Below are 22,935 nucleotides of genomic sequence, written 5' to 3'. Positions count from 1 at the left end.
CCAACATCATACTCAATGGGGAAAGACTGAAAGCCATTCCTCTGAGAACAGGAACGAGGCAGGGCTGCCCACTCTCACCACTCCTATTCAACATAGTACTAGAGGTTTTGGCCAGAGCAATTAGGCAAGAAAAAGGAATAAAAGGAATCCAAATCTGCAACAAAGAAGTGAAACTCTCACTATTTGCAGATGACATGATTTTATATATAGAAAACCCTAAAGAATGCCTTGGAAAACTATTAGAAATAATCAACAACTACAGCAAAGTCACAGGGTACAAAATCAATCTACAAAAATCAGTTGCATTTCTGTATGCTAATAACAAACTAACAGAAAGAGAGCTCAAAAAGATAATACCACTTACAACTGCATCAAAAAGAATAAAATATCTAGGAATAAATCTTACCAAGGAGGTGAAAGACCTATACAATGAAAACTATAAGACATTTTTGAAAGAAATCGATGATGACATAAAGAAATGGAAAGACATCCCATGCACATGGATTGGAAGAATAAACATAGTTAAAATGTCTATATTACCTAAAGCAATCTACAGATTCAGTGCAATCCCAGAGAATCCCAATGACATTCTTTACGGAAATAGAAGAAAGAATACTAAAATTCATATGGGGCAACAAAAGACCCCGAATAGCTAAAGCAATCCTAAGAAAAAAGAACAAAGCTGGAGGCATCACAATCCCTGACTTCAAAACATACTTCAAAGCAATAGTAATCAAAACAGCATGGTACTGGTACAAAAACAGACACACAGATCAATGGAAAAGAATTGAAAGCCCAGAAATAAAACCACACAAATATGGACAGCTAATTTTGAACAAAGGAGCTAAGAACATACAATGGAGAAAGGAAAGTCTCTTCAATAAATGGTGTTGGGAAAACTGGACAGCCACATGCAAAAGAATGAAAGTGGACCATCTGCTATCGCCATTCACAAGGATTGACTCAAAAGGGATCAAAGACCTGAAGGTGAGACCTGAAACTATAAAACTCATAGAAGAAAATATAGGCAACACACTATTTGACATCGGTCATAAAGGAATCTTTTCGGATGACATGCCTACCCAGACTAGGGAAACTAAAGAAAAAATAAACAAGTGGGACTTTATCAGATTAAAGAGCTTCTACAAGACAAATGAAACCAGAATCAAGAGGAACAGACAACCAACCAGCTGGGAGAAAATATTTGCAAAACATATATCTGACAAGGGGTTAATCTCCATAATATATAAAGAACTCACACAACTGAACAACAAAAAACAAACAACCCAATCAAAAAATGGGCAGAGGAAATGAACAGGCACTTCTCCAAGGAAGATATACAGACGGCCAATAAGCACATGAAAAGATGCTTAACATCACTAATCATCAGGGAAATGCAAATCAAAACAACACTAAGATACCACCTCACGCCCGTTAAATTGGCTATTAATCACCAAGACAAAAAAAACCAACAAATGTTGGAGAGGATGTGGAGAAACAGGAACCCTCATACACAGCTGGTGGGAATGCAAACTGGTGCAGCCTCTATGGAAAATGGTGTGGAGATTCCTCAAAGAATTAAAAATAGAAATACCCTATGATTCAGCTATCCCATTACTAGGAATCTATCCAACGAACCTGAAATCAACAATCCAAAGAAGCTTATGCACCCCTATGTTCACTGCAGCATTATTCACTATAGCTAAGAAGTGGAAGCAACCCAAGTGTCCCTCGACTGATGACTGGATCAAGAAGATGTGGTATATATATACAATGGAATACTACTCAGCCATAAAAAAAGACAAAATAGTCCCATTTGCAACAACATGGATGGGCCTGGAGGGTATTATGTTAAGCGAAATAAGCCAGAAAGAGAAAGACAAACACTGTATGATCTCACTTATATGTGGAATATAAACCAACACATGGACAGAGAAAACTGTATTGTGGTTACCAGGGACAATGGGGGTAGGGAGTGGGCACAAGGGGTGAAGAGAGACATATATACGGTGATGGAGAAACAAAAATGTACAACCCAAAATTTCACAATGTTATAAACTATTAAAACATCAACTAAAAAAAATAATGGGGACTAATAATTCTATAGAAAAGTTGGCAAAAGACATGAATAGACAATTCACAAAAAAGTGATTAAAAAAGGCTCTTAAATACATGAAAAGATGTTCAACTTCACTCATAATATGGGAAATATACGTTAAAACCATTTCTTCCCCATGAGACTGTCAAAATTTCAAAAGCACAGCAATATAGTCTGCTTTTGAGTCTGTGGGTAAACAGGCTCTCCCATACATTGGTGATGGGAATACAAAATGAGAAAATCCCTATGGAGGAGAATTTAGCAATATCTAACAAAACTACATATGCATTTAGTCTTCTACCCAGCAACCCCACTTACAGGAATTTACTCTTGAGATAAACCTGCAACAATACGAAAATACATGTGCACAAGTTTATTCACAGCAGCATCATTTGTAATTACAAAATATTGGAAAATATCTAAATGTCCACGCATAGGAGATTTGTTAAATAAACCTTGATACATACACACAATGTTGTACTATGCATTTGTAAACAAAACGAAACAAAAAGATAATGAAGATCTTTATGACCTGATATAGACATATACCCACAATATGTCAACTTTTGTGTAAGAAGGAAAAGTATGAACGTATATATATGTGTGTGTGTGTGTATATATACATGATACATTATATTGTATATATTGTATCTATTGTATATATGTATACAAATGCACATTGTATATATGTATATTGTATACATATGTAGATATATATATATACATTATATATATACACACACACACAGGATACACGAAGCCATTTAAATGGTTTTACCTTTACAAAAAGAAACACAGGGAGGATCAAGTACAAAACAAGGAAGCTGGCTACCTACTAGAGGAGGAAAGAGGAAATGGGATTAATCTCTCTGAGTATATTATTTTAATACTTTTGTCTTTTGAAAGAATGTTAATGTTCAATATATTCCAAAAAAATTATATTAAACCAATAAGAATGGGAAAGGGAAAAAAACCTAAAACAGAAAGTAAACTGAAAGAAATGAACCTAATGATTTCAAGTGACTACTATGTAGCCATCCTGAAGGGAAACAAAGGAAGAGAGGAAAGAGTAGGAGGAGGCGACTGGGGAGGAAGGGAAGAGGAGGGAAGGAAGGAAGAAAGGAGGGAAAGAAAGAAGCAAAGGTTGGAAGGAGGGAGGAAAGGATGGAATGACGGAGGGAGGGAGGGAGGGAGAGGGAGGGAGAATTCCAAGTAACTTATGAACACGGTATTTGACTACATATTCTCAATCTTGGACAGGGTAAGGTGGAGTAGGGAAAATTGTAATCAAACTTTGAAATCATTTTAGGAGGTTTGTTTATTGAAGTGATATAGATAAAGCAATTCTGAAAGTATCTTAAACATATTATAGAATTGAGCAAATAAGGAATGTGTTAATGTCATTGGGAGCCAGTGTTTTGACTGAGGAGGAAGAGATATACAAATACTGAACTGGAGAAGACCCAAAAGAACCTTGTGGGGATGGACTGGAATTGGAAGTTTGGGTATGAAGTAATACTTTCTAAAATATGTATATGAATGTGTATATGCAAGCATATGTACACATGTATATGTATGTGTGTACTCCATATATATGTACTTATGTGTATTTATTTGTGTATATAAGTAAATTATTATTCCCTAGTTCTGTTCACTGAACCGGCCACTAAGTAAAGACACTTTAGTAGTAAAAAGCATACCTAGCACCAAGATATTGTTCTCTAATATGACTCTCCATTACAAGGAACCAGAGTTCTGAAAAAAAAAAAGGCTGATTCCAGAGGCAGGACAGGCATAAGATGAGCCTGTGTCTTGACATGAGTACAGCCATGTTTGGCCGCTCCATTGACCTACAGCCACCAGCACAAAAAGAAATATGAAAGCTGCTTTCTGCGTGGTGGGAACTGGCCCTTCTCTCACGGAGGGAGTTGCAAGTTGTAACATTTCAAGGCTCTTGGAGCGTCGTAGCATGGGATGGACTGGCCATCTGTGCCGGGCTGGGACGATAACCAAAGAGAACAATGCACGTACACAACTACTGGGCCGCGATGTTAGCCAGGGGGCTCAGTGCACGTACGCCACTGATAACCATTTTGTGCATGGGAACACTAAATGCTTGCTCTGCAAACTCTGTAATTGCTTACTCTGAAAATTACTGATGGTATAAAAACTGCTGGAAACTGAGACCCAGGGAGAGTTCCACCTGTGGAAGGGACACCTTGCCCAGGACGTGTGATCCTTGCCCAGCCGCGTCGATTGACAGAGCTCTCCCGGCAGTGGGGCGTGGATGTTGTGAGTAACTGATTTGATGTGAAGTAATTGATTTGATATGAAGTAATTGATTTGATATGAAGTAATTGATTTGATGTGTTCTCTTTTCGGTTAACCTGGTGTTTCTCTTTTTGGTTGATTTGTGTCATTTCTCTTCAGCCGATGTGGGTGTTTTCCCTTTCCAGTCGGGCTGATGTTTTTTTTTCCCTCTTGATATTTGACCTATCTAGATCTGTTTGCAGACTGTCGCCTTTACTATCCTCTATATAATAAAATATACCTTCGGTCCATTTGTTTGGAGTGGAAAGTGTCTTTTACGTCTCCGATCGAATCCCCGAACCTCTCATAACAGCCTGGAACATCTTCTTATATCAGAGAGTAAGGAAGTAGTCAGAAAATGATAGATGCACATCACAAAAACACAAGAGCCAGCTTGAAGTAGCTCCCACTGGCCAAATCTGGGACAATATGAGTGCCAAATGATTAAGTATAGCAGTGAATTATAAACCATTTGGGAAAACAGGGGTTCATGAGTTAATACCAATAATAAATAGATAAATATAAATGGTGGAGAAGGGAGAGCTCTTGCTTATAGTAGAATTCTGAGGACTGACAGGTAATGTAGAGGAAGTATGGGAGTTGGTAATCATTATAGTAAAGACTGAGATCAGGCAAGAGGAATCAATTTTTTCTTCTCATAAATATGTCATGTCCTATTAGATAAATTTGTCTTATGTCTAATTAACTCAAAAAAAGGCAAAAAAAAGAAAAAGAATTCAGGTCACTTATCACATCTCTAAACAAAATCCAAGACCTTATGGACTAGTAAATGCATTCTAATGTAATTATATCTAAGCAGAGTCACCACCCCTAGGAAGATATCTTCATTATAAGGGATAAAATGAATGAAATCTCAAATAAATACATAAATATATACATACGTAAATGTATAAATTTATAAATCTATGTTTAAATGTATCACTTATACCCAATGCAGTGCTATGCAAACCAAGATCTTCCCATCTCATTTCCACATGGCAAAATCAATTGGTAAAACCATTTACACTAATCTATTGTAAATATAATCAGCTGATATATTGAAATGTTTGGCATAGCCATTATAGATTTTCATGTAACCTATACAATAATGTGATCTGGAACCAAGAATATCATAATCTATCAATTTCATTGTAGCCCTCATAAATAAATGCAAGTTAAAAAATCAGAATAGAGGATCTCACAAACAACTATTTTCAACAAAAGGAAAGAGCAGTACTGTAAACAAAGAAAATCGTCAATTCTTTCTTAAGGCAATTTTGCATATATGAGTAAAATAATCAGATTAATAAAAAATGTTTAAATTATGTTTTATTCTGTAATAGACCACTATGTTTAGTAACACAAAAGTAAAATTTCTTTCTAAATAATCTGTTTTTAGAAAAGTCTTCATTTGCATTGTTGAAATTATTTTACCCATTCCAAGAAAGTATATTTTCTTTAGAAAAAATTAGTCCTTTCATAGCTTGAAAACTCTTAAAGCACTTAATGTGTGTATTATATAAATATTTAGTACACAAATATCTAATTCAGTGAATAAAACAAAAGTGCAATTCGATATACTTATACTAGCTATCTATTGTTAAGTAACAAATTACTACAAACTTGTGACTTTAATCAACACATTTATTATCTCACAGGTTTTGTGGGTTAGCAGTCTAGGCATGGCCTAGTTGAGTTCTCTGAGTCAGAGACTCAGAGGGATGCAATCAAGGTGTTGACTGGCACTGGGGTCCACTGTACAGCTGCAATCAAGGTGTCAGCTGGGATTGGGTTCTCATCAGAGGCTTGACTGGGGATGTACCTGCTTCTAAGCTCCCTCAGGTTGTTGGCAGAATTTATTTTCTTGTGGCTATAGAACTGAGGGCCTTGGTTTCTTAATTAGTATTCTCTGGAGGCTGCCCTCAGTTCCTAGAGGATGCCTTCAGCTCCACTTACTTCTTCAAAGCTGGCAAAGGAGAAAGACTATAGAGCAAGTCTTCTAGCAAGACACTGACTTAAAGCATGTTCATGGAAATGACACACCAACACCTTTACAATATAATATAACATAATCATAGGAGTGATATCCCATCACATTTGCCATATTTTCTGGTTTAGAAGTCAGTCACAAGTCCTGGACACACTCAAGGAAAGGGGATTATACAGTAGTGTGAATACCAGAAGGCAGATAGTCACTTTAGGGTCTGTCCACCATATTTTTGCTATACATACAATTTGTGTGTGTGTGTGTGTGTGTGAGGAAGATTAGCCCTGAGCTAACATCCATTGCCAATCCTCCTCTTTTTGCTGAGGAAGAGTGGGCCTGGGCTAACATCCATGCCCATCTTCCTCTACTTTATATGGGACGCTGCCACAGCATAGCTTGACAAGCAGTGTGTTGGTCTACGCCAGGGATCCAAACCCACGAACCCCCAGGCCGCCAAAGCGAAGCACACGAACTTAACTGCTACACCACCGGGCCGGCCCCCAAAAAATTTTTTATTATAAAATATTTCAATGTATTTATTTGAGATATGAACACATACTAATCTAATTCACATAATGAATAAGTTCAGAAGTTAAATTATTTGATCAAGTTCAAACTCAGATTATAAGAGGTAAAGAGAATGTGAGGGGAGAAGTGTAGATATAAATAATAATTCTTTAAAGAAATTAATATTGCACTATATAAATTACATTAAAATTATACTATATATATTACATTAATATTTCTGATATGTAAACTAATTAATATTTTTAAAATTCAGAATCCTTCTGTATAAAGATTAAATACAAACATTAAAAGCCTTCAGAAGTCCTCTGTATGGCTTAATTAAAAACATAACTTCAAAGTATTTCTGCATCTAAGCAAAGAGATAATCATCCTCTATTCCCACTAAGCAAACAGCCAGACCTTTTTAGAAAACAGATTTAGGCTGAAATATTTATTAGGGACTTTGAACGAGTAAATATTGACTTTACATGTCACCTAAATACTGGTCACGACTTACATGAATGATCATATTACATTATAAATATCACTTTTTAAAAAACAAAACATAAAATAATTCCACATTTCTAAGTGTTAAAATATAGCATTTCATTTTGTCCCTATTGATTTAAATATTTAAATATATGTACATATGTATCTTATCATGGGATATAATTTTTCTACTCAGAAACTAAAAAAAAGGGGGACATCTACTTGCTACAATTTTGAAATATCACGACAAATGTTTAAAATGGCTAAGAATCTGATAAATAAATTTATGTTTTTATGAAAATTATACACAAGATAAAACACACTTTCTTTTGTTTTGTTTTTCTTCTAAAGACATCCATAAAAGTCATATCATATAATATGAACAAAAATATGATATTAAAGAGTATCATAGTATCCATATTGATACCATACTTCTAAGACAATTTATCATGAAAATTCAGACATCAAGGTATAGTAAATCTTCAACTAGTAGAGAAGGTATAGATTCTAAAATTATAAGGCTATTTATGGATTTCAGAGTCCAATAGTGGTAAGTAGAACTAACTAGGTAAGTTGAAGACAACTAAAATAGGTAAATTTCATTTTTTAATGCTTAAAAGCATTGGGAGAGCAAAAGAGTGAAATATTACCAGGTCAAGATGCAGAGAAGGATAGAATTCCAGGATATTAAATCATTGGGGGATCCCTTTGTCCCTGATTATGGATGAGAAGAGTATTTCACAGGAAAAAGGACTGGAGTCTAGGCCCATCAAAGGTTGGTGAGCTAAGTCCCAAAGGGTAACCTTAGGAGTAAGGGCACAGAAAGGCTTTCTAGAGACTGCAAATCTACTTTGAACCATCCTTATCACTGAAAGTGATTAAGGGGCTACTGCCCTTAGGCCCATAGCAGAATTAAATTTTCTTTGGAAAAAGATTTCATCCAAGGTCTCAACCCATCTATAAATAGATTTTGCAAATATGGTATCCAGTACAAAATAAAAAATAACCAGTTATGGAAACAGACAAGAAAACAAGAACAAGAATCAGCAGAAACAGGATAACTGAAATAGAGCCATGGGAATTCAGATACTCACTAAGAAAAGACACCGCTTTAAAATAATTATCTTTATTATATTGGAGGAGATAGTAGACAAGATTAAAAATTTGTCTATAATTGGAAACTACAAAAGACAATTAGAAACTACAATAGATATGATTAAGAATTTAGTCTGAAGGGCCGGCCCCGTGGCTTAGCGGTTAAGTGCATGCGCTCTGCTGCTGGCGGCCCGGGTTCGGATCCCGGGCGCACACTGAGGCACCGCTTCTCTGGCCATGCTGAGGCCGAGTCCTACATAGAGCAACTAGAAGGATGTGCAACTATGACATACAACTATCTACTGGGGCTTTGGGGGGAAAAAATAAATAAATAAAAATCTTTAAAAAAAAAAAAAAGAATTTAGTCTGAAAAATTGGAAACTGTAAAAAGAACAAAATGAAAATGCAATAACCAAAATTAAGAATTGAATGAATGAGATTAACAGCAAACTAGACACAGCAGAAAAGAGAAAAGTGAACTGAAAAATAGGTCAGGAGAGAGGGGAAAAATATGAGAGAGACATAAAAGATATGGTGTTACTGGGTTTCAAAAACAGAAGAGAGAGAGAATGGAGAAGAAGAAACCTTTGAAAAGTAATGGCTGAACTTTCAGAAACCCCCCAACATGATACATGAAAAAATAATAATAATAACTAAGCACATCATAGTGAAACAGGTAAAACAAAAAGGAATATTTTTAAAAAGCCAAAGAATAAAATAGACAAAAGAAATTAAAAATCTGAACAGCTTATATCTTTTAAAGAAATGGAATAGTTTATATCTTATTTTAAAGAAATAATTAAAACCTTTCCACAAACAAAAATCTGGGACCAACAGGCCACTTTGGTGATGTTACCTAATAATGAGGAAGACAAGGAAGTTCTAAACAGAACCCCTCAAAAGCACTAACCATATGGAAAAGATTGACACACTGGATTATATTAAAACTAAAAACTTCTCTTCATCAATGACATACAAAACAGTGTGAAAATCCAGACCACAAAGTGGTATTTACCACATGTCATCAACAAAGGACATGCATCCAAAATGTATAAAACATCATTACAAATGACTGAGAAAGAATTTGGTGGAAAAAATCACAAGAAACTTGAAAGAGCACTAGTTTATAAAAGAGGAAATTCAATTGGTGATTAAACATATGAAACCTCTTAAAGATTAAACATAGGGCCGGCCCGGTGTCTTAGCGGTTAAGTGTGCGCGCTCCACTGCTGGCGGCCCGGGTTCGGATCCCAGGCATGCACCGACACACCACTTCTCCGGCCGTGCTGAGGCCGCGTCCCACATACAGCAACTAGAAGGATGTGAAGCTATGACATACAACTATCTACTGGGGCTTTGGGGAAGAAAAAAAGGAGGAGGATTGGCAATAGATGTTAGCTCAGAGCCGGTCTTCCTCAGCAAAAAGAGAAGGATTAGCACGGATGTTAGCTCAGGGCTGATCTCCCTCACACACAAAAAAAAGATTAAACATATTAAACATATAAAAAACTAAAGAATTTCTTTAGTTCTTAAGAAAATGCAAATTCAAATTGCAACATATCAATTACACATCCATCAGAATCCTTAAAATTAAAATGTCCTATAACACTAAGTATTGTCATGAGTATGGAGCATTAAGAAAACTCATACAGCCCTAGAAGAGGTATAATTTGATATAACAATTTTACAAAAGAGTTAATCCTCTAAAGTTGAAAATATAGATACCCAATACATACTGATCAAAAATATATACACTTGTTAACCCAAGACATATATGAGAATACTTATAAGCACATTAGTTGTAAAGGTAAAAAAAAAAACAACAAAACTAGGATTATCAAATAGGGAAATAGGAGAATGAATAAATGAAGTATGCAATAATCATAAAATGAAATACTCTACAGCATTTAAAAAGATCAAATTATGGCTACAGGGATTAACAACTTGGATGAATATCAAAACATTATGCTGAATGAGAGACACTAGACACAAAAGAATATAGCCACAGAGTAGAAGAAAATATTTACAAAAGATTTATCTGACAGAGGACTGTTATCCAAAGTATACAAAGAACTGTTAGAACTCAACAGCAAGAAAACAAACAATCCAATTAGAAAATGGGCCAAAGAGCTTAATAGACGCCTCACCAAATATAGATTGCAAACAAGCGTACGAAAAGATGTTGCATATCACATGTCATCAAGGAAATTCAAATTAAAACAACAATGAGACATCACTACACAACTACTAGAATGGCCAAAAACCAGAACACTGACACCACCAAATGCTGACAAGTATGTGGAATGTGGAGCAACAGGAACTCTCAGTCACTGCAAGTGGAAATGCAAAAGAGTACAGCCACTTTCAAAGACATTTTGGCAGTTTCTTACACAACTAAACATACTATTACCATATGATCCAGCAATTGCGCTCCTTGGTATTGACTCAACGGAGTTGAAAACTTATGTGCACACAAAAACCTACACATGGATGCTTACAGCAGCTTTATTCATAATTGTCAAAATTTGGAAGCAACCAAGATGTCCTTCAGCAGGTAAGTGGATAAATAAACAGTAGTACATCCAGACAATGGAATATTATTCAGTGCTAAAAAGAAAAGCTATCAAACCATGAAAAGACATGGAGGAAGCAAATGCATATTACTAAGTGAAAGAAGCTAATCTGAGAAGGCTACATACTTTAAGATTCCAACTATATGACATTTTGGAAAAGGCAAAACTACAGAGACAGTAAAAAGATTAGTGATTGCCAGGAGTTAGGGGAGAGAGAGGGATGAATAGGAGAAGCACAAAGGATTTTTAGGGCAGTGTGATACTTTAATGGTGGATACATGTCATCATACATTTGTCAAACACATAGAATGTTACAACATCAAGAGTGAACCCTAATGTAAACTATGGACACTGGGTGATAATGAAGTGGCAATGAAGGTTCATATATTGTAACAAATGTACCACTCTGGTGAGGGGTAGTGATAATGGAGGAAGCTAATCACGTATGGTGGTAAAGCGTATATGGGAAATGTCTGTACCTTCTGCTTAATATTACTGTGAACCTAAAACTGCTCTAGAAAATAGTCTATTAAAAAAAAATCCAGATTTATAAAACAAGTCAATGAAAAGATTTAAAAAAATAATTTAATGTCTTCGAAATTTAGAAAAATCAAGAAATAATTACTGGATCAAAATAAAAATCAAAATTACTGATAATTTAGAAAATATTTCACATTAAAAAAAACAAATACAAACTGAATAGTGATTAATCTGAAACTTGTATAGTTAGAGCACAAGTCTCTGAGGAATAAAATAAAGCTCAACATTATGTAAATCTTCCCCTAGGAAAAAAACAGGACTAAGAATTTTTGCTATTCAAAGAATATTTAATTTTGATTAATTAATTACTAAATATTTTATATTAAAATTTGGAAATTAAAAGATAGAATAATACATAGCTCACAAATACTATTCATATATTTTCTGACAAATTCTCAATAAGAGAAATTAAGTATATTTTTTTCAGTCTGGAAATAGTGCCTCAATCCTCATTTGCCAATTATCCTAATAAAAAAATGATGAGTATACAATAGGTAAAGAGCACTGACTTCTTAGTTAAAGAAAGCTAGGTAGAAGTCTTACTCCAACACTAATTAGAGTGTGACCTTGGACAAATGAACTTTGTAAGTTTCAATTTCCTTTACAGTAAAATAGGGATAATAATGCTATCTACTTTAGAGAATTGTTATAAGAATTAAATACACGTGCTTAGCCCAGAGACATGCATTTAGTAGGGTTCAATATATGTTAACTATGATGATGATGATAACAACAACAACATCAAGGAAGAAGAGGAAAAACATTAATAAAAATAGAGAATATTATATTTGTACCTGCAAATGTCAAAGCAAGATAAAAAAGAAAATTATTTGAGAAAGAGATTACACTGAAATATTTTCAATCATCTGTCTTTTTTCCCTAGAAGTAAGAGTGCTGAACTATGTACAATACAGCCACTGCACTGGGGCCCCCAGAAATGAATCAAACTGAAACAGTAGTGTATAGCAGTAGCTCATCTTATAATGCATTTGAAAGGCTTTCATATTTTGATAAAATATCTACACATATACCAGATATATTTTCTACATTAAAATGTTGAAATTTACTGTAATTCATTTCTTCAGAGAAGGTTAAGTTGGAACATACTAGGAGACTATTTATTTCATCCTCTGATATTTCAAGATAACTTTTAATAATAAATATAGAAGACCGAAATAAATTGAAAGCTTAAAGTGTATACTCTTTGGCACATAAATCTGTTTCTTTTGTAATTGTTTTCCAACTTATAATTAGTATATCCTACACCTTAACTTGACACACTGTTCCTTAAAGTGTACTTCTTTTATACTAACAATCTCAACAATTCTATATGTATTGAGACCTATTCTGACCATCTAGAGTGAAAATCACTTAACTTTATTATGCCTCATATGTCAATGTAATAATCAAATTGAGAAGATCAAGGACTATGTTCAAGTCTCTTAAGAGACAGCCTTCAATGAGAATAGCTCTGATAAAAGAGATGGAAAAGTCTGCAAAAAGTTTTAAGAGATGCATGGGGATCAAAGAACATATTGACCTTAAACATCCCACAGACAGTTCACTAACCTAACCCCAGAAGTCACACTTAGTGAATAGGTCACTTAAGGTTATTCAAATGAAAGTGCAATAATTAAGGATGTCAAGCAAGGTGCCAAGGGAATAGTAGTTACTCTTGGAAGGGTATGCTAACTTCTGCAACAAACAACCTTAAAATCTCAGGATATTACACAATAAACATTTTATTGTAGCTTAAAGCACAGACCAGTGTAGAGGGGTGGAGTTGGGGAAGAGGTCTTGTTCCATGTAGTCTTCCAGGACCTGTGCTGCTCCTGAGCTCTGCAATCTTTTAGGTCCTCATCTTCCTCCCCATTGAACTGAAGGAGGAAAGAGAGGATGTGTGGCACAGGAGCTTTTTAGGGGCCAGGCCTGGAGTGGTGGACATTACTTAATGCGTATTGGTCAGAACCCAATTATATGACCTCCAACCTAACTCTAATAGAAAATGGGAAACACAGCCTAGTTGTGTTCAGAAAGTTTTCACAACTGACAACTGACAATTTCATTTAGTTTCACAACTAAATGAAATTCAATCTAGTACAGTTCTGGGGGATGATGTGTTGGCTTAGAAATACTTATTTTCAAAAGTAAATTCCTAAAAATTGAAGAGCTTTAAATTCAGGAAGACATACTCCAAAAGAACTCAAGCATTTACTTGACATGAGAAGTTTTTTTGCTGAAGGTAGACTTCTTACCAGAAAAGTACCTTCCTGGAGAGTAGGGGTTGGACTCGACCAAATGTGGTTTCATGTTGGGCAAGCTTAAACTGCATTAGAAATATGCTTTCCGAACTGGTAGTTTGAGATTTATGGGTTTTGGTACTGCTTTATGGCCTCCCACTGAATAAATGTTTTCAGAATAAAGCAAACATAGGAGTTCCCCACATATCGTATTTCTTAGATATCAAGGCTGTACGGCTCATCAGCACAAATAAACCATTAGCCCTATGTGCAGCTGCAACTGCAGTGGGCAAAAATGACCTAGAAAAATCCTAACTATATTTAGTGTTAGTATTTAAAGACTATATTCACCAGCTGCTTATCCAATTGTGTTTATAAAGCTGATGACCTATATGCAAATTAGATGCAATGTAAAAAAGCAGGTTGTACCAATGATTCCTCTGTACTCTTTTATAAGAACTTAATGTAGATGAAGGCATAGAGATAGGAGAGGTACTACTTTTCCCCATTCCCAATATAGAAGACTTAAAAAAAAAGACAGGGGTAATTGGGAAAAACAAGTCTTAAGATACATTCATTTTTAAGTTACCATTTTTAAGTTACCATTTTTAAGTTTCTCATTTTGGCCCTGACCTAAAACACAGGTCAGGGCCAAAATGAGAACTTTCATTACTCTGGCAAGATAAATAATTTGGTGCCCCTTTCAAGGAATACTTTGACCCATTACTGAAGCCCTGCCCACCATATCTGCCATTTCTCTCCCTCATCTTACACCACAGAAAACACATTCTTAAAATTTTCTCCAATTTTTTCCATGAGCAACCGATGGAGTTCACAGAAAGAAAACTCTAAAAAGAGTGTGGACTCCACCAATTCCTGTGGCCCCAGGAGCTTCCCACTCTATTGACAGTGCACACTTGAGCACCAATGTATCAGCCATTTCAGCTGAGCTCTTCTTTTAAGTTTCCAGTTGGCTTCACTCTAGGTAAACCAGTGTTCAGGTCTCCTCTCTCCCTGAAAGCTCTTGTTTCTCTTTAGCTTTTTGGCCATTTGGTTACACTGTAATCTCAGTTCTCCAATGGTTTCAAGAAAACTCATGAATTTGGAGTTTGCCCAGCTTTTATTTCTTTCATTGGAAAGATGGGAGTGAGCTGTTTCTAGCTCTCTACATCCTTGAGCAAAAATTGGAAATGGTACGACCATGTTCATTTTTACTTCTTTGCTATGTTGATACATTTTCCCCTTCTGTTTACTACATTCTCTACCCAGAAAATTTTAACTCTTCCTTCAAGTTTCAGCTCAAATATCCTCTGCTCAAACTTTCCTTATCCCTCCAAGATAAATTAATCACCCCCTTTGCAGTACTCCTTCAATACTTTCTTCATTCCATTCCATTAAATAAATTTATTGGACATTTATATTGTGGTACTGATGCAATGGTTCCCAAAGAAGTTCACTCTAGTAAAGGATATGGGCAAGTACACAGATAAAACAAGGAAGAAAATAGCAAATGGGAAGAGAATCAATTTCAGTTTGGGAAAGTTATCAAAAATATATGAAAAGATGTGATGTCAGACTACAAACTAAAAGCCAAACAGAAATTATCCTGGAAAGAGGGAAGGGTTCATAAGCATCTCAAATCACTAATGTAATAAATTAGTATATTATATTTTGGCTAGTGTCTCCACTGCTAGCCTGAAAGATACTTTAAGAAAAACCATGTGTTATTCACATTTATTAATAGTAACAACACTCATTTAATAATTGTTTACTGATTTGAATGACTAGCTTTGCTTTCTAACAAGAGCATTTTTTCCAGTTTAAGCAAACTGTAGGAAATAATTGCTTTAATGACCCTATCTTTCATTGCCCCACACTCAAAAGCTAAATAAAAAAAGTAATGAACATAATTCTATCTACAAAATACTCTTTACAAATTAGTATTCCAATTTTAACCTTGCTTATAAAAAATCATAAATAGAACTAGGGAAAAATGTTATTTCATCATTCAGAACAATATAATTTATTTTTTAATATTTCATACATATGACAAACCATGTAATTCTATATATCGAAGCTTATCAGCCCAAGAGTTCAATGAGTTAAAATACTGCTCTCTCTTATCTGGAAATATAAATATGTTACTAAAGTACTGCATCACATAAGAGATAATTATTACAGATGATTATATCATTTATGCAAAAATGCAGTACAAATTAAAATTGTCAGTGTTTATCATCATGATGGAATCTCAAAACAAAAATAAAATATTTGTTGCTTATGGCCAGGATCGCTACATAATTTGTGAGGGGAGGGGGGAAGCAAGGAGCAGTGCAAAATGAAAATGTACAGCTCTTATTAAAAATTTATTAAGAAGCTCAAGATGGTGACAGCAGGGCATTAAACCAAGCATGAAGGCCTTCTAAGCACGAGGCCCTGTGCAAACGCATGGGAAACACACCCATGTAGTCGGTCCTGCTTATGACAACCAGTATTTGGTGTTGCAAAATATTGGAGGCATCCTTCTGTCTTAGAGCACAGGACTCTGATTTAATCCCACTGGTATTCAGACCAAAATAGCCTTCCTTAATTTCTCTAAGACCTTATGCTTTGACCTCATTTTTAAGTTTAAAGACTATAGAGAAGGAATAAAAACTGGTTCTGCTCACCTTCTCTGAACTTGAAAACCTGCTATTTCAGTGGCTAGTCAAAGACATGATCATCTAACTTGAAATGTTTAGGATAATTCTATAGAAAATAACATATCTATTCTAAATAAAAACAAAAAGATCATTTTCCATGGTTAACAGACTTCTTTGGATATAAATTTTTATATATTTTTAGTTTTGGAGAATCCTTTATTAATTTTTTAATAATTCTATAATTACTATGGTTGGAATTTATGGTTTGTGCCAAATATAGTACATTTATATCAAATATAAACATCTGTTTGAATGCATACAATTCAAAACTATAAAAACAATTTTAATAACGTGATGTATATGAATAAGAAAAAAAGAAAAAACATTTAAATAACATGAAACAACTTCTTTTTAAAGTTAGTTTGGGGGGAAAATAAATCTTGAGAATAAGAACTAAATTATAAAAAGCAAAAACCACTCATAAAACTACTCAAGGCAGAGTAACAGCAAGAGTGGGTTCACGTCTACAGAAATAACAGAGAAAAAGAAGAGGAAGAGTATAAGAAACCACTTGAAAGGCTTAAAGGACTACAATTACCAGAATTAATAATGAAAGATTCAAAAAGAAAGAATAGCATAGAAACATTGGATTTGAGTTATTTAACAAGATAGAGAGGAAAATTATAAAGACAATAATGCAGACGATATATAAGATGTGTTTTCCAGAAAAAATAAGAATGTTTTGTGTTTTAGAGAGATACAAAAGACAAACATACTCTGTGGCCTCTCTTTTAAAGCCTCCACAAAACTGTCATTTTAAAAGGCTTAATTTTTTATGAGAATTGATAAAACACAAGTAAACATAGCTTACAATAATATCAGTTGCTTAACTAGCACAACACTAAACTTAAAAAGGAAAACCTATAACAATGAGTTCTACAGCACAAATTCAATCCACAAAAGTTCTATAAAGGCATTTTTACTTACAATTGGCACTGGTCACCCTTTATTCCTTTAGTTGTGCAGAAACATTTTCCTGTGTGCATATGACAAATATTGGCATGGCCACTGCATGTACAAGCTGTAAGGAAAAACAAGTATTTTGAATATTCTCCATCACAAACATGTGCATCACATTTCAGGGAAGGTTTTATTGTTCTCTTATTTTTATGCCATGTATTTTCCTCTTGCCATCCAAAAACTAGGGTTACCATATAAGTTAGTTTTAATTAAAGGAAAGTAAATTCACTTATTTAAAAATTTTGTGAAACTCTTTGAAGTCTTTGGGATATCCCGAAGTCTAGTATGGATACAAGTATTTATCGCGTTCTTCTTTGGGCTTCTTTCCATTTCTAATTTGGTACCTCTACTTAATGAAATGAGTTTCAAAGACCACAAGACCTTTGGAGTCAAACAGCTTAGCTTCAAAATGTACATCTATAACCACTAGCTATGTGACCTTGGGCAGTTTGTTTAACCTCGCTAGACTTAGTTTCTTCATCTGCAAAAGGAGAATAATATTTAGCTCTCAGGATTGATGTGACAAGTAAATGAGATAATGTATTTTAAAATATCTAACATATATCAAGCACTTAATAAACGCAGCTATTACTTCTACTACTATTACCACTTCCAACAATAATATATAGTTATATATTGTGTAAAAAAGCATGTCTGTTTATATTCCCAAAAATCATCCTTTTAAGCTTCTGAGATCATTCTCAGTTTTAGTATCCCAGAATACTAACTGAAACATTCCACGGTATAATAGTTACTCACAGTAGATTTGGTTCATGTGAAGTCGTCTCATTTTCTTATTTTTACATTCCTTTGTTCAAGAGCAGCATTCTCACTTTTTAGGACATAAACCTCACACCTTATTGGGCCAAACATCCAACCAATTGGCAAGTTCTAGTTTCGACATGCACACTCTCTCTTGAATCTGACCCCTCCTTTTCATTGTGATAGCCATCATTCAAGTACGTCACTCACGTTCTCTTACTGACACCAATACAATCACATATCTGATCTTCCCACCTTCAGTATTTCTAGGCTACAACTCATTCCAATCCTGAGACATATTCTACAGAGATATGGCAGATCATGTCACTAGCCCTTTCAAAAACGATTAATGAGAACTATCGTGTTCCTGCCTATCAGCAGCTAGTTAAACCACTCTATTGATAAAAATGAAATAATGTGATCTTTACCTGATTCACATAAACATATAAAAATAAGCTAATGAGTCATTGGTTTTGATCAAAATACAAAATATTCTAGAACACTAAACTTCTTGATAATTTTTTATGATAATTTTCTTTGGAACAATAGATAATTAATATAAAGTAAATACTCACACCCCTAAACACACATATAAGTTAGGTACTGGATAGATTTTTAAGAACCTGTTTTTTTGATTTGTTTCGTTTTTTTGCTAGAAGAGATTTCTACATCAAAGTGTGAATTTTTCTTCATTAATAATATTTAAATAAATCAGCATAATTTTCCTTTAAATTTGTAGAATTAACTATGGAAACACAAGATGTGAGAATTATAGAAATAAATAACAAGGTGTAGAAATGCAAGGAATAAAAAAAAAACTATCATCAGGCACTGGCCCGGTGGCGCAGCGGTTAAATGTGTGCACTTCACTTCGGTGCCCCGGTGTTCGCAGGTTCGGATCTCGGGCGCGCACCAACGCACCGCTTGTCAAGCCATGCTGTGATGGCGTCCCATATAAAGTAGAGGAAGATGGACACAGATGTTAGCCCAGGGCCGATCTTCCTCAGCAAAACAGGAGGATTGGCATTGGATGTTAGCTCAGGGCTGATCTTTCTCACCAAAAAAATAAACCTATCATCAAGCAATAAAGGAATAAAGGGACGCAAAGATATACTGATAACACATAACTTCATAAATAGTGAATGAACATTCCATGATATCTTTTAATATTAACTTGCAGAGTTTCATATTAATACTGTGTTGGACTCAGAACTTCACTAAAAAAACAAACGATGCACATTAATATTTAAAAACTTGGATAAACCTTTCATTTATCCTTTATGGCAGAACTGGAAAATAGTTATGCTTGCAGAGTTTCTTAAAAGAATTATCATTGTATAGTAGCTTTAATAATTTTTTAAACAAAAAAAAAACTGTTAAAATACCTTTTAATGTAAGCTCATTTTGAGAGAATTCCCTTGTGGTACTAAACTTCATGCTAAAATGGCACAAACGTATTTTAAATTCAATTGTTTAGAATCTATACTTCATGACAGTGTTGAAATTATTCTCTTGTTGTCAGCATTTGAGGTTGTCTTTTTATGCTGAATAAGCACCTATGAAATTATCATACAGTGGCCTTTTGTTTGGAAAATGTTATATGATGATGATTTCACAACCTAGACATACACTAGGGGGACATTATGTGGTCACATGATATTTCTGTTTCCCTATAATATAAAGTTGCAATATCAACTCATAACCAAAACTAAACAATAGGCATAGAAAAGAAGATGCCATAAAGGTTATTCAAACAAATCATATGTAATGAATATATTTTAGAAACATGAAACAAAAAAAGTAGTCATTGGCAGTACTTGTTTCAAAGGTCCTAGGTCCTTTCATTGCTATGTCATTGCTCTCTGTCATACACATACAACAATAACTTCTGCAGGTTAGGAAATCATGTCCATTTAATTTCCTTTGTATACTTCTAGCATAACTATACTTGATATTTGGTACATATGCCATACTTTAGATTTCAAATATAATAAGAATTCTGGCAAAGACAAATGTTCAAAGAGCCACATGACTTAAAATTCTATTCTTCAACTGTATATTTTGATTTACAGCTCTAAGCCCAAATTTTCACCAATGTGTGGTTTATGAAAAGGGGAAAAAGAATATAGCTGGTTTTTTTTGATATACATAAACATGAAATGTTGATATCAATAATATCTTAGCAATCTGATTTTCATCACAAAAAATTCCAGAATTACAACTATTGCCATGTATTAATCTGTTGTTAAGAGAGTGTGATTTGGGCCGGCCCCATGGCTTAGCGGTTGAGTGCACGCGCTCCACTGCTGGCGGCCCGGGTTTGGATCCCAGGCGCGCACCGACGCACTGCTTCTCCGGCCATGCTGAGGCCGTGTCCCACATACAGCAACTAGAAGGATGTGCAGCTATGACATACAACTATCTACTGGGGCTTTGGGGGAAAAAAACAAATAAATAAAATTATAAAAAAAAAAAAAGTGAGTGTGATTTTATTTTCTGCTGGAAAGGTGATAGTTCTCATAACTTAAAACAGGCCGTTTGACTTACAGAGATTATTTTGTTTACTTAGGATATTGGGCCCATGTACTTGCCTAAATAAAGATTAAGTGGGAAATTAAGAAATGATTCTTTCTCCAATAGAAAAAGGACAATAAAACTCAGTTATTCAGTCCTTGATCCAGTATTTATTGAATGCTATTGGGTGTGAGGCACTGCTCTAGTACTGTAAATAAGATGATAAACAGGAATCTAGAACTTAACTGGAACCTTCAAGCAAATGGCACTGTTTCAAGGATTTAAATTATAGGTTGGAAAATCATAATGTGCCAAGAGGGCTGTAAGATTTATATTTTACCTTCCAGAGCCGTCTAACATATTGAAAAACAAAAAGAAGAAACTCTAACCATATATGCTAAGGGTCAGTAAACTATATCCCTGAGGCCAAATCCAGCCCATTTCCTATTTTTGTACAGCCCATAAGCTGGAATGGTTTTTACATTTTTAAAGGATTGTGAAGGAGGAGGAGGAGGTGAAGATGGAGGGAAGGAGGAGGCGGCGGCAGCAGCAACAGCAACAGTGGCAAATATATCTGGCCCACAAAAAAACAAAATATTTACTTCTGACCCTTTACAGAAAAAAAATTGCCAATCCCTGATCTATAATCACAAAGCCTGGAGTCACATAATTTATCAGTTTTACATTTTAATTGAAGGTTAAAAACTGAAACCTCGTTTAAAAAAAGTTTTTTTTTAATAGAACAGGGTTAAGCATAAACATTGAAAAAATGTCACCAAATAAATTTTAACCCAACTCTTTTGGAATTGCATTTTTAATATCTTGTGTTTAGCTTTGATAAAAGAAAAACTTTAGTCATATTTCATTTTCTTACTCTAGCTAAATTTCTTGAGCCCCTCTAATGACTGCCATTAAAGTATTTAAACCCTTTAAAATTGACTTCTTATACTTTATTTCCTTAATCTGAAATTTTCATTCATCTAAAAAAGTAGAACAAAATATTAATATCCTGGGCTATAGACGAGGCAAGAACGACAATATTATTAGAACTGATTCACAAAGCAAACATCAACACCAAATGAAATACAGGCATTTTTTCCCACATTCAGTCCTGCCACCAAAAATTACTATTTGCCTCAAATTCAAATTCTTAAATTCCAATTTACTGAATTTTTACTGTATATTTTTAAATCCATATTGTTTTCAATGAGATTGTTTTAAAATATTGCTTTTAATAGTTATTAATCTATGAATCAAATCATATGTAAAAAAGTTGAGTATTCATTATGTTGAAAATATAAGACATGAAGTAGGTCAATAACAATAACAATATTTTCTATCTATATATGACTGTACTATTTCCAAAGTACTTTCACACACATTACCTATTTAATCTTTACACCATATGTATTATACCCATTTGATAGAGGAACAGCTTCAAAGAGATGAAAAAAGAAAAAAGACTTGTCCATGTTTACACATCTAGTAAGTAGCAGAGTTAAGAATTATATTCTGAGATTTTCCAACTTCTTGATAGAAAATACATTTGTGAGCGGATGAATTTGTGCACATACAGACAAAATGTACCATTATTGACCACGTATGCTTGTTAATTTCAAATATGTTATATAATTACTTTTTTAAATGTCTGAAAGCTGAAAACTAACTTGAAAACATCAATAATAATTATCTATTCAGTAAATGCACAGCTAAAAATAAGTACTAGGATTACAAAGTTGATTCACCATTAAGGAATTCATTAATACACCATATTAATGAATCTAAAGCGTAAGAAATAGGATTATCTCCATAGATGCTAATAAATATTTGACAAAAATCAATGCCCATTCTTTATAAAACATTCAAGAAAATAGAAATTGAAGGATACTTTTTAGCATAGCTATACACACACACACACATATACATAGACATACACACACACACACATATATATATAATAGCCAGTATCTTGCTTAATAAGATACACTGGAAGCATTTCTTCCACTAAATCAGAAACAAGACAAAATTGCCCGATATCTCTATTACTATTAACATGGTATTAGAGATATTAGCCAATGTAATTATACAAGAAAAATTAATTGATGCATAAAGAACTGGAAAAAAGGTGAAACTATCTCTCTTTGCAAATGATATAATA

General features: G+C 34.2%; 1 protein-coding gene across 3 annotated transcripts in view; it reads right to left on the bottom strand.

Moving 5' to 3' along the window:
• Positions 1–22,935, bottom strand: part of ATRNL1 (attractin like 1) — a 739,265-nt gene that overhangs the window by 497,104 nt on the left and 219,226 nt on the right. For all 3 annotated transcript variants that reach the window (XM_058544074.1, XM_058544075.1, XM_058544076.1), the window contains one exon: positions 17,469–17,562. In XM_058544074.1, the coding sequence (XP_058400057.1) occupies positions 17,469–17,562 (94 nt within the window). The remainder of the gene's footprint in view (positions 1–17,468; positions 17,563–22,935) is intronic.

Source organism: Diceros bicornis, chromosome 6, assembly GCF_020826845.1.
Source record: "Diceros bicornis minor isolate mBicDic1 chromosome 6, mDicBic1.mat.cur, whole genome shotgun sequence".
Classification (NCBI taxonomy): Eukaryota; Metazoa; Chordata; class Mammalia; order Perissodactyla; family Rhinocerotidae; genus Diceros; species Diceros bicornis.
Note: the sequence above shows the minus strand (reverse complement) of the source record. Positions and strands in the feature narration are given on the sequence as shown.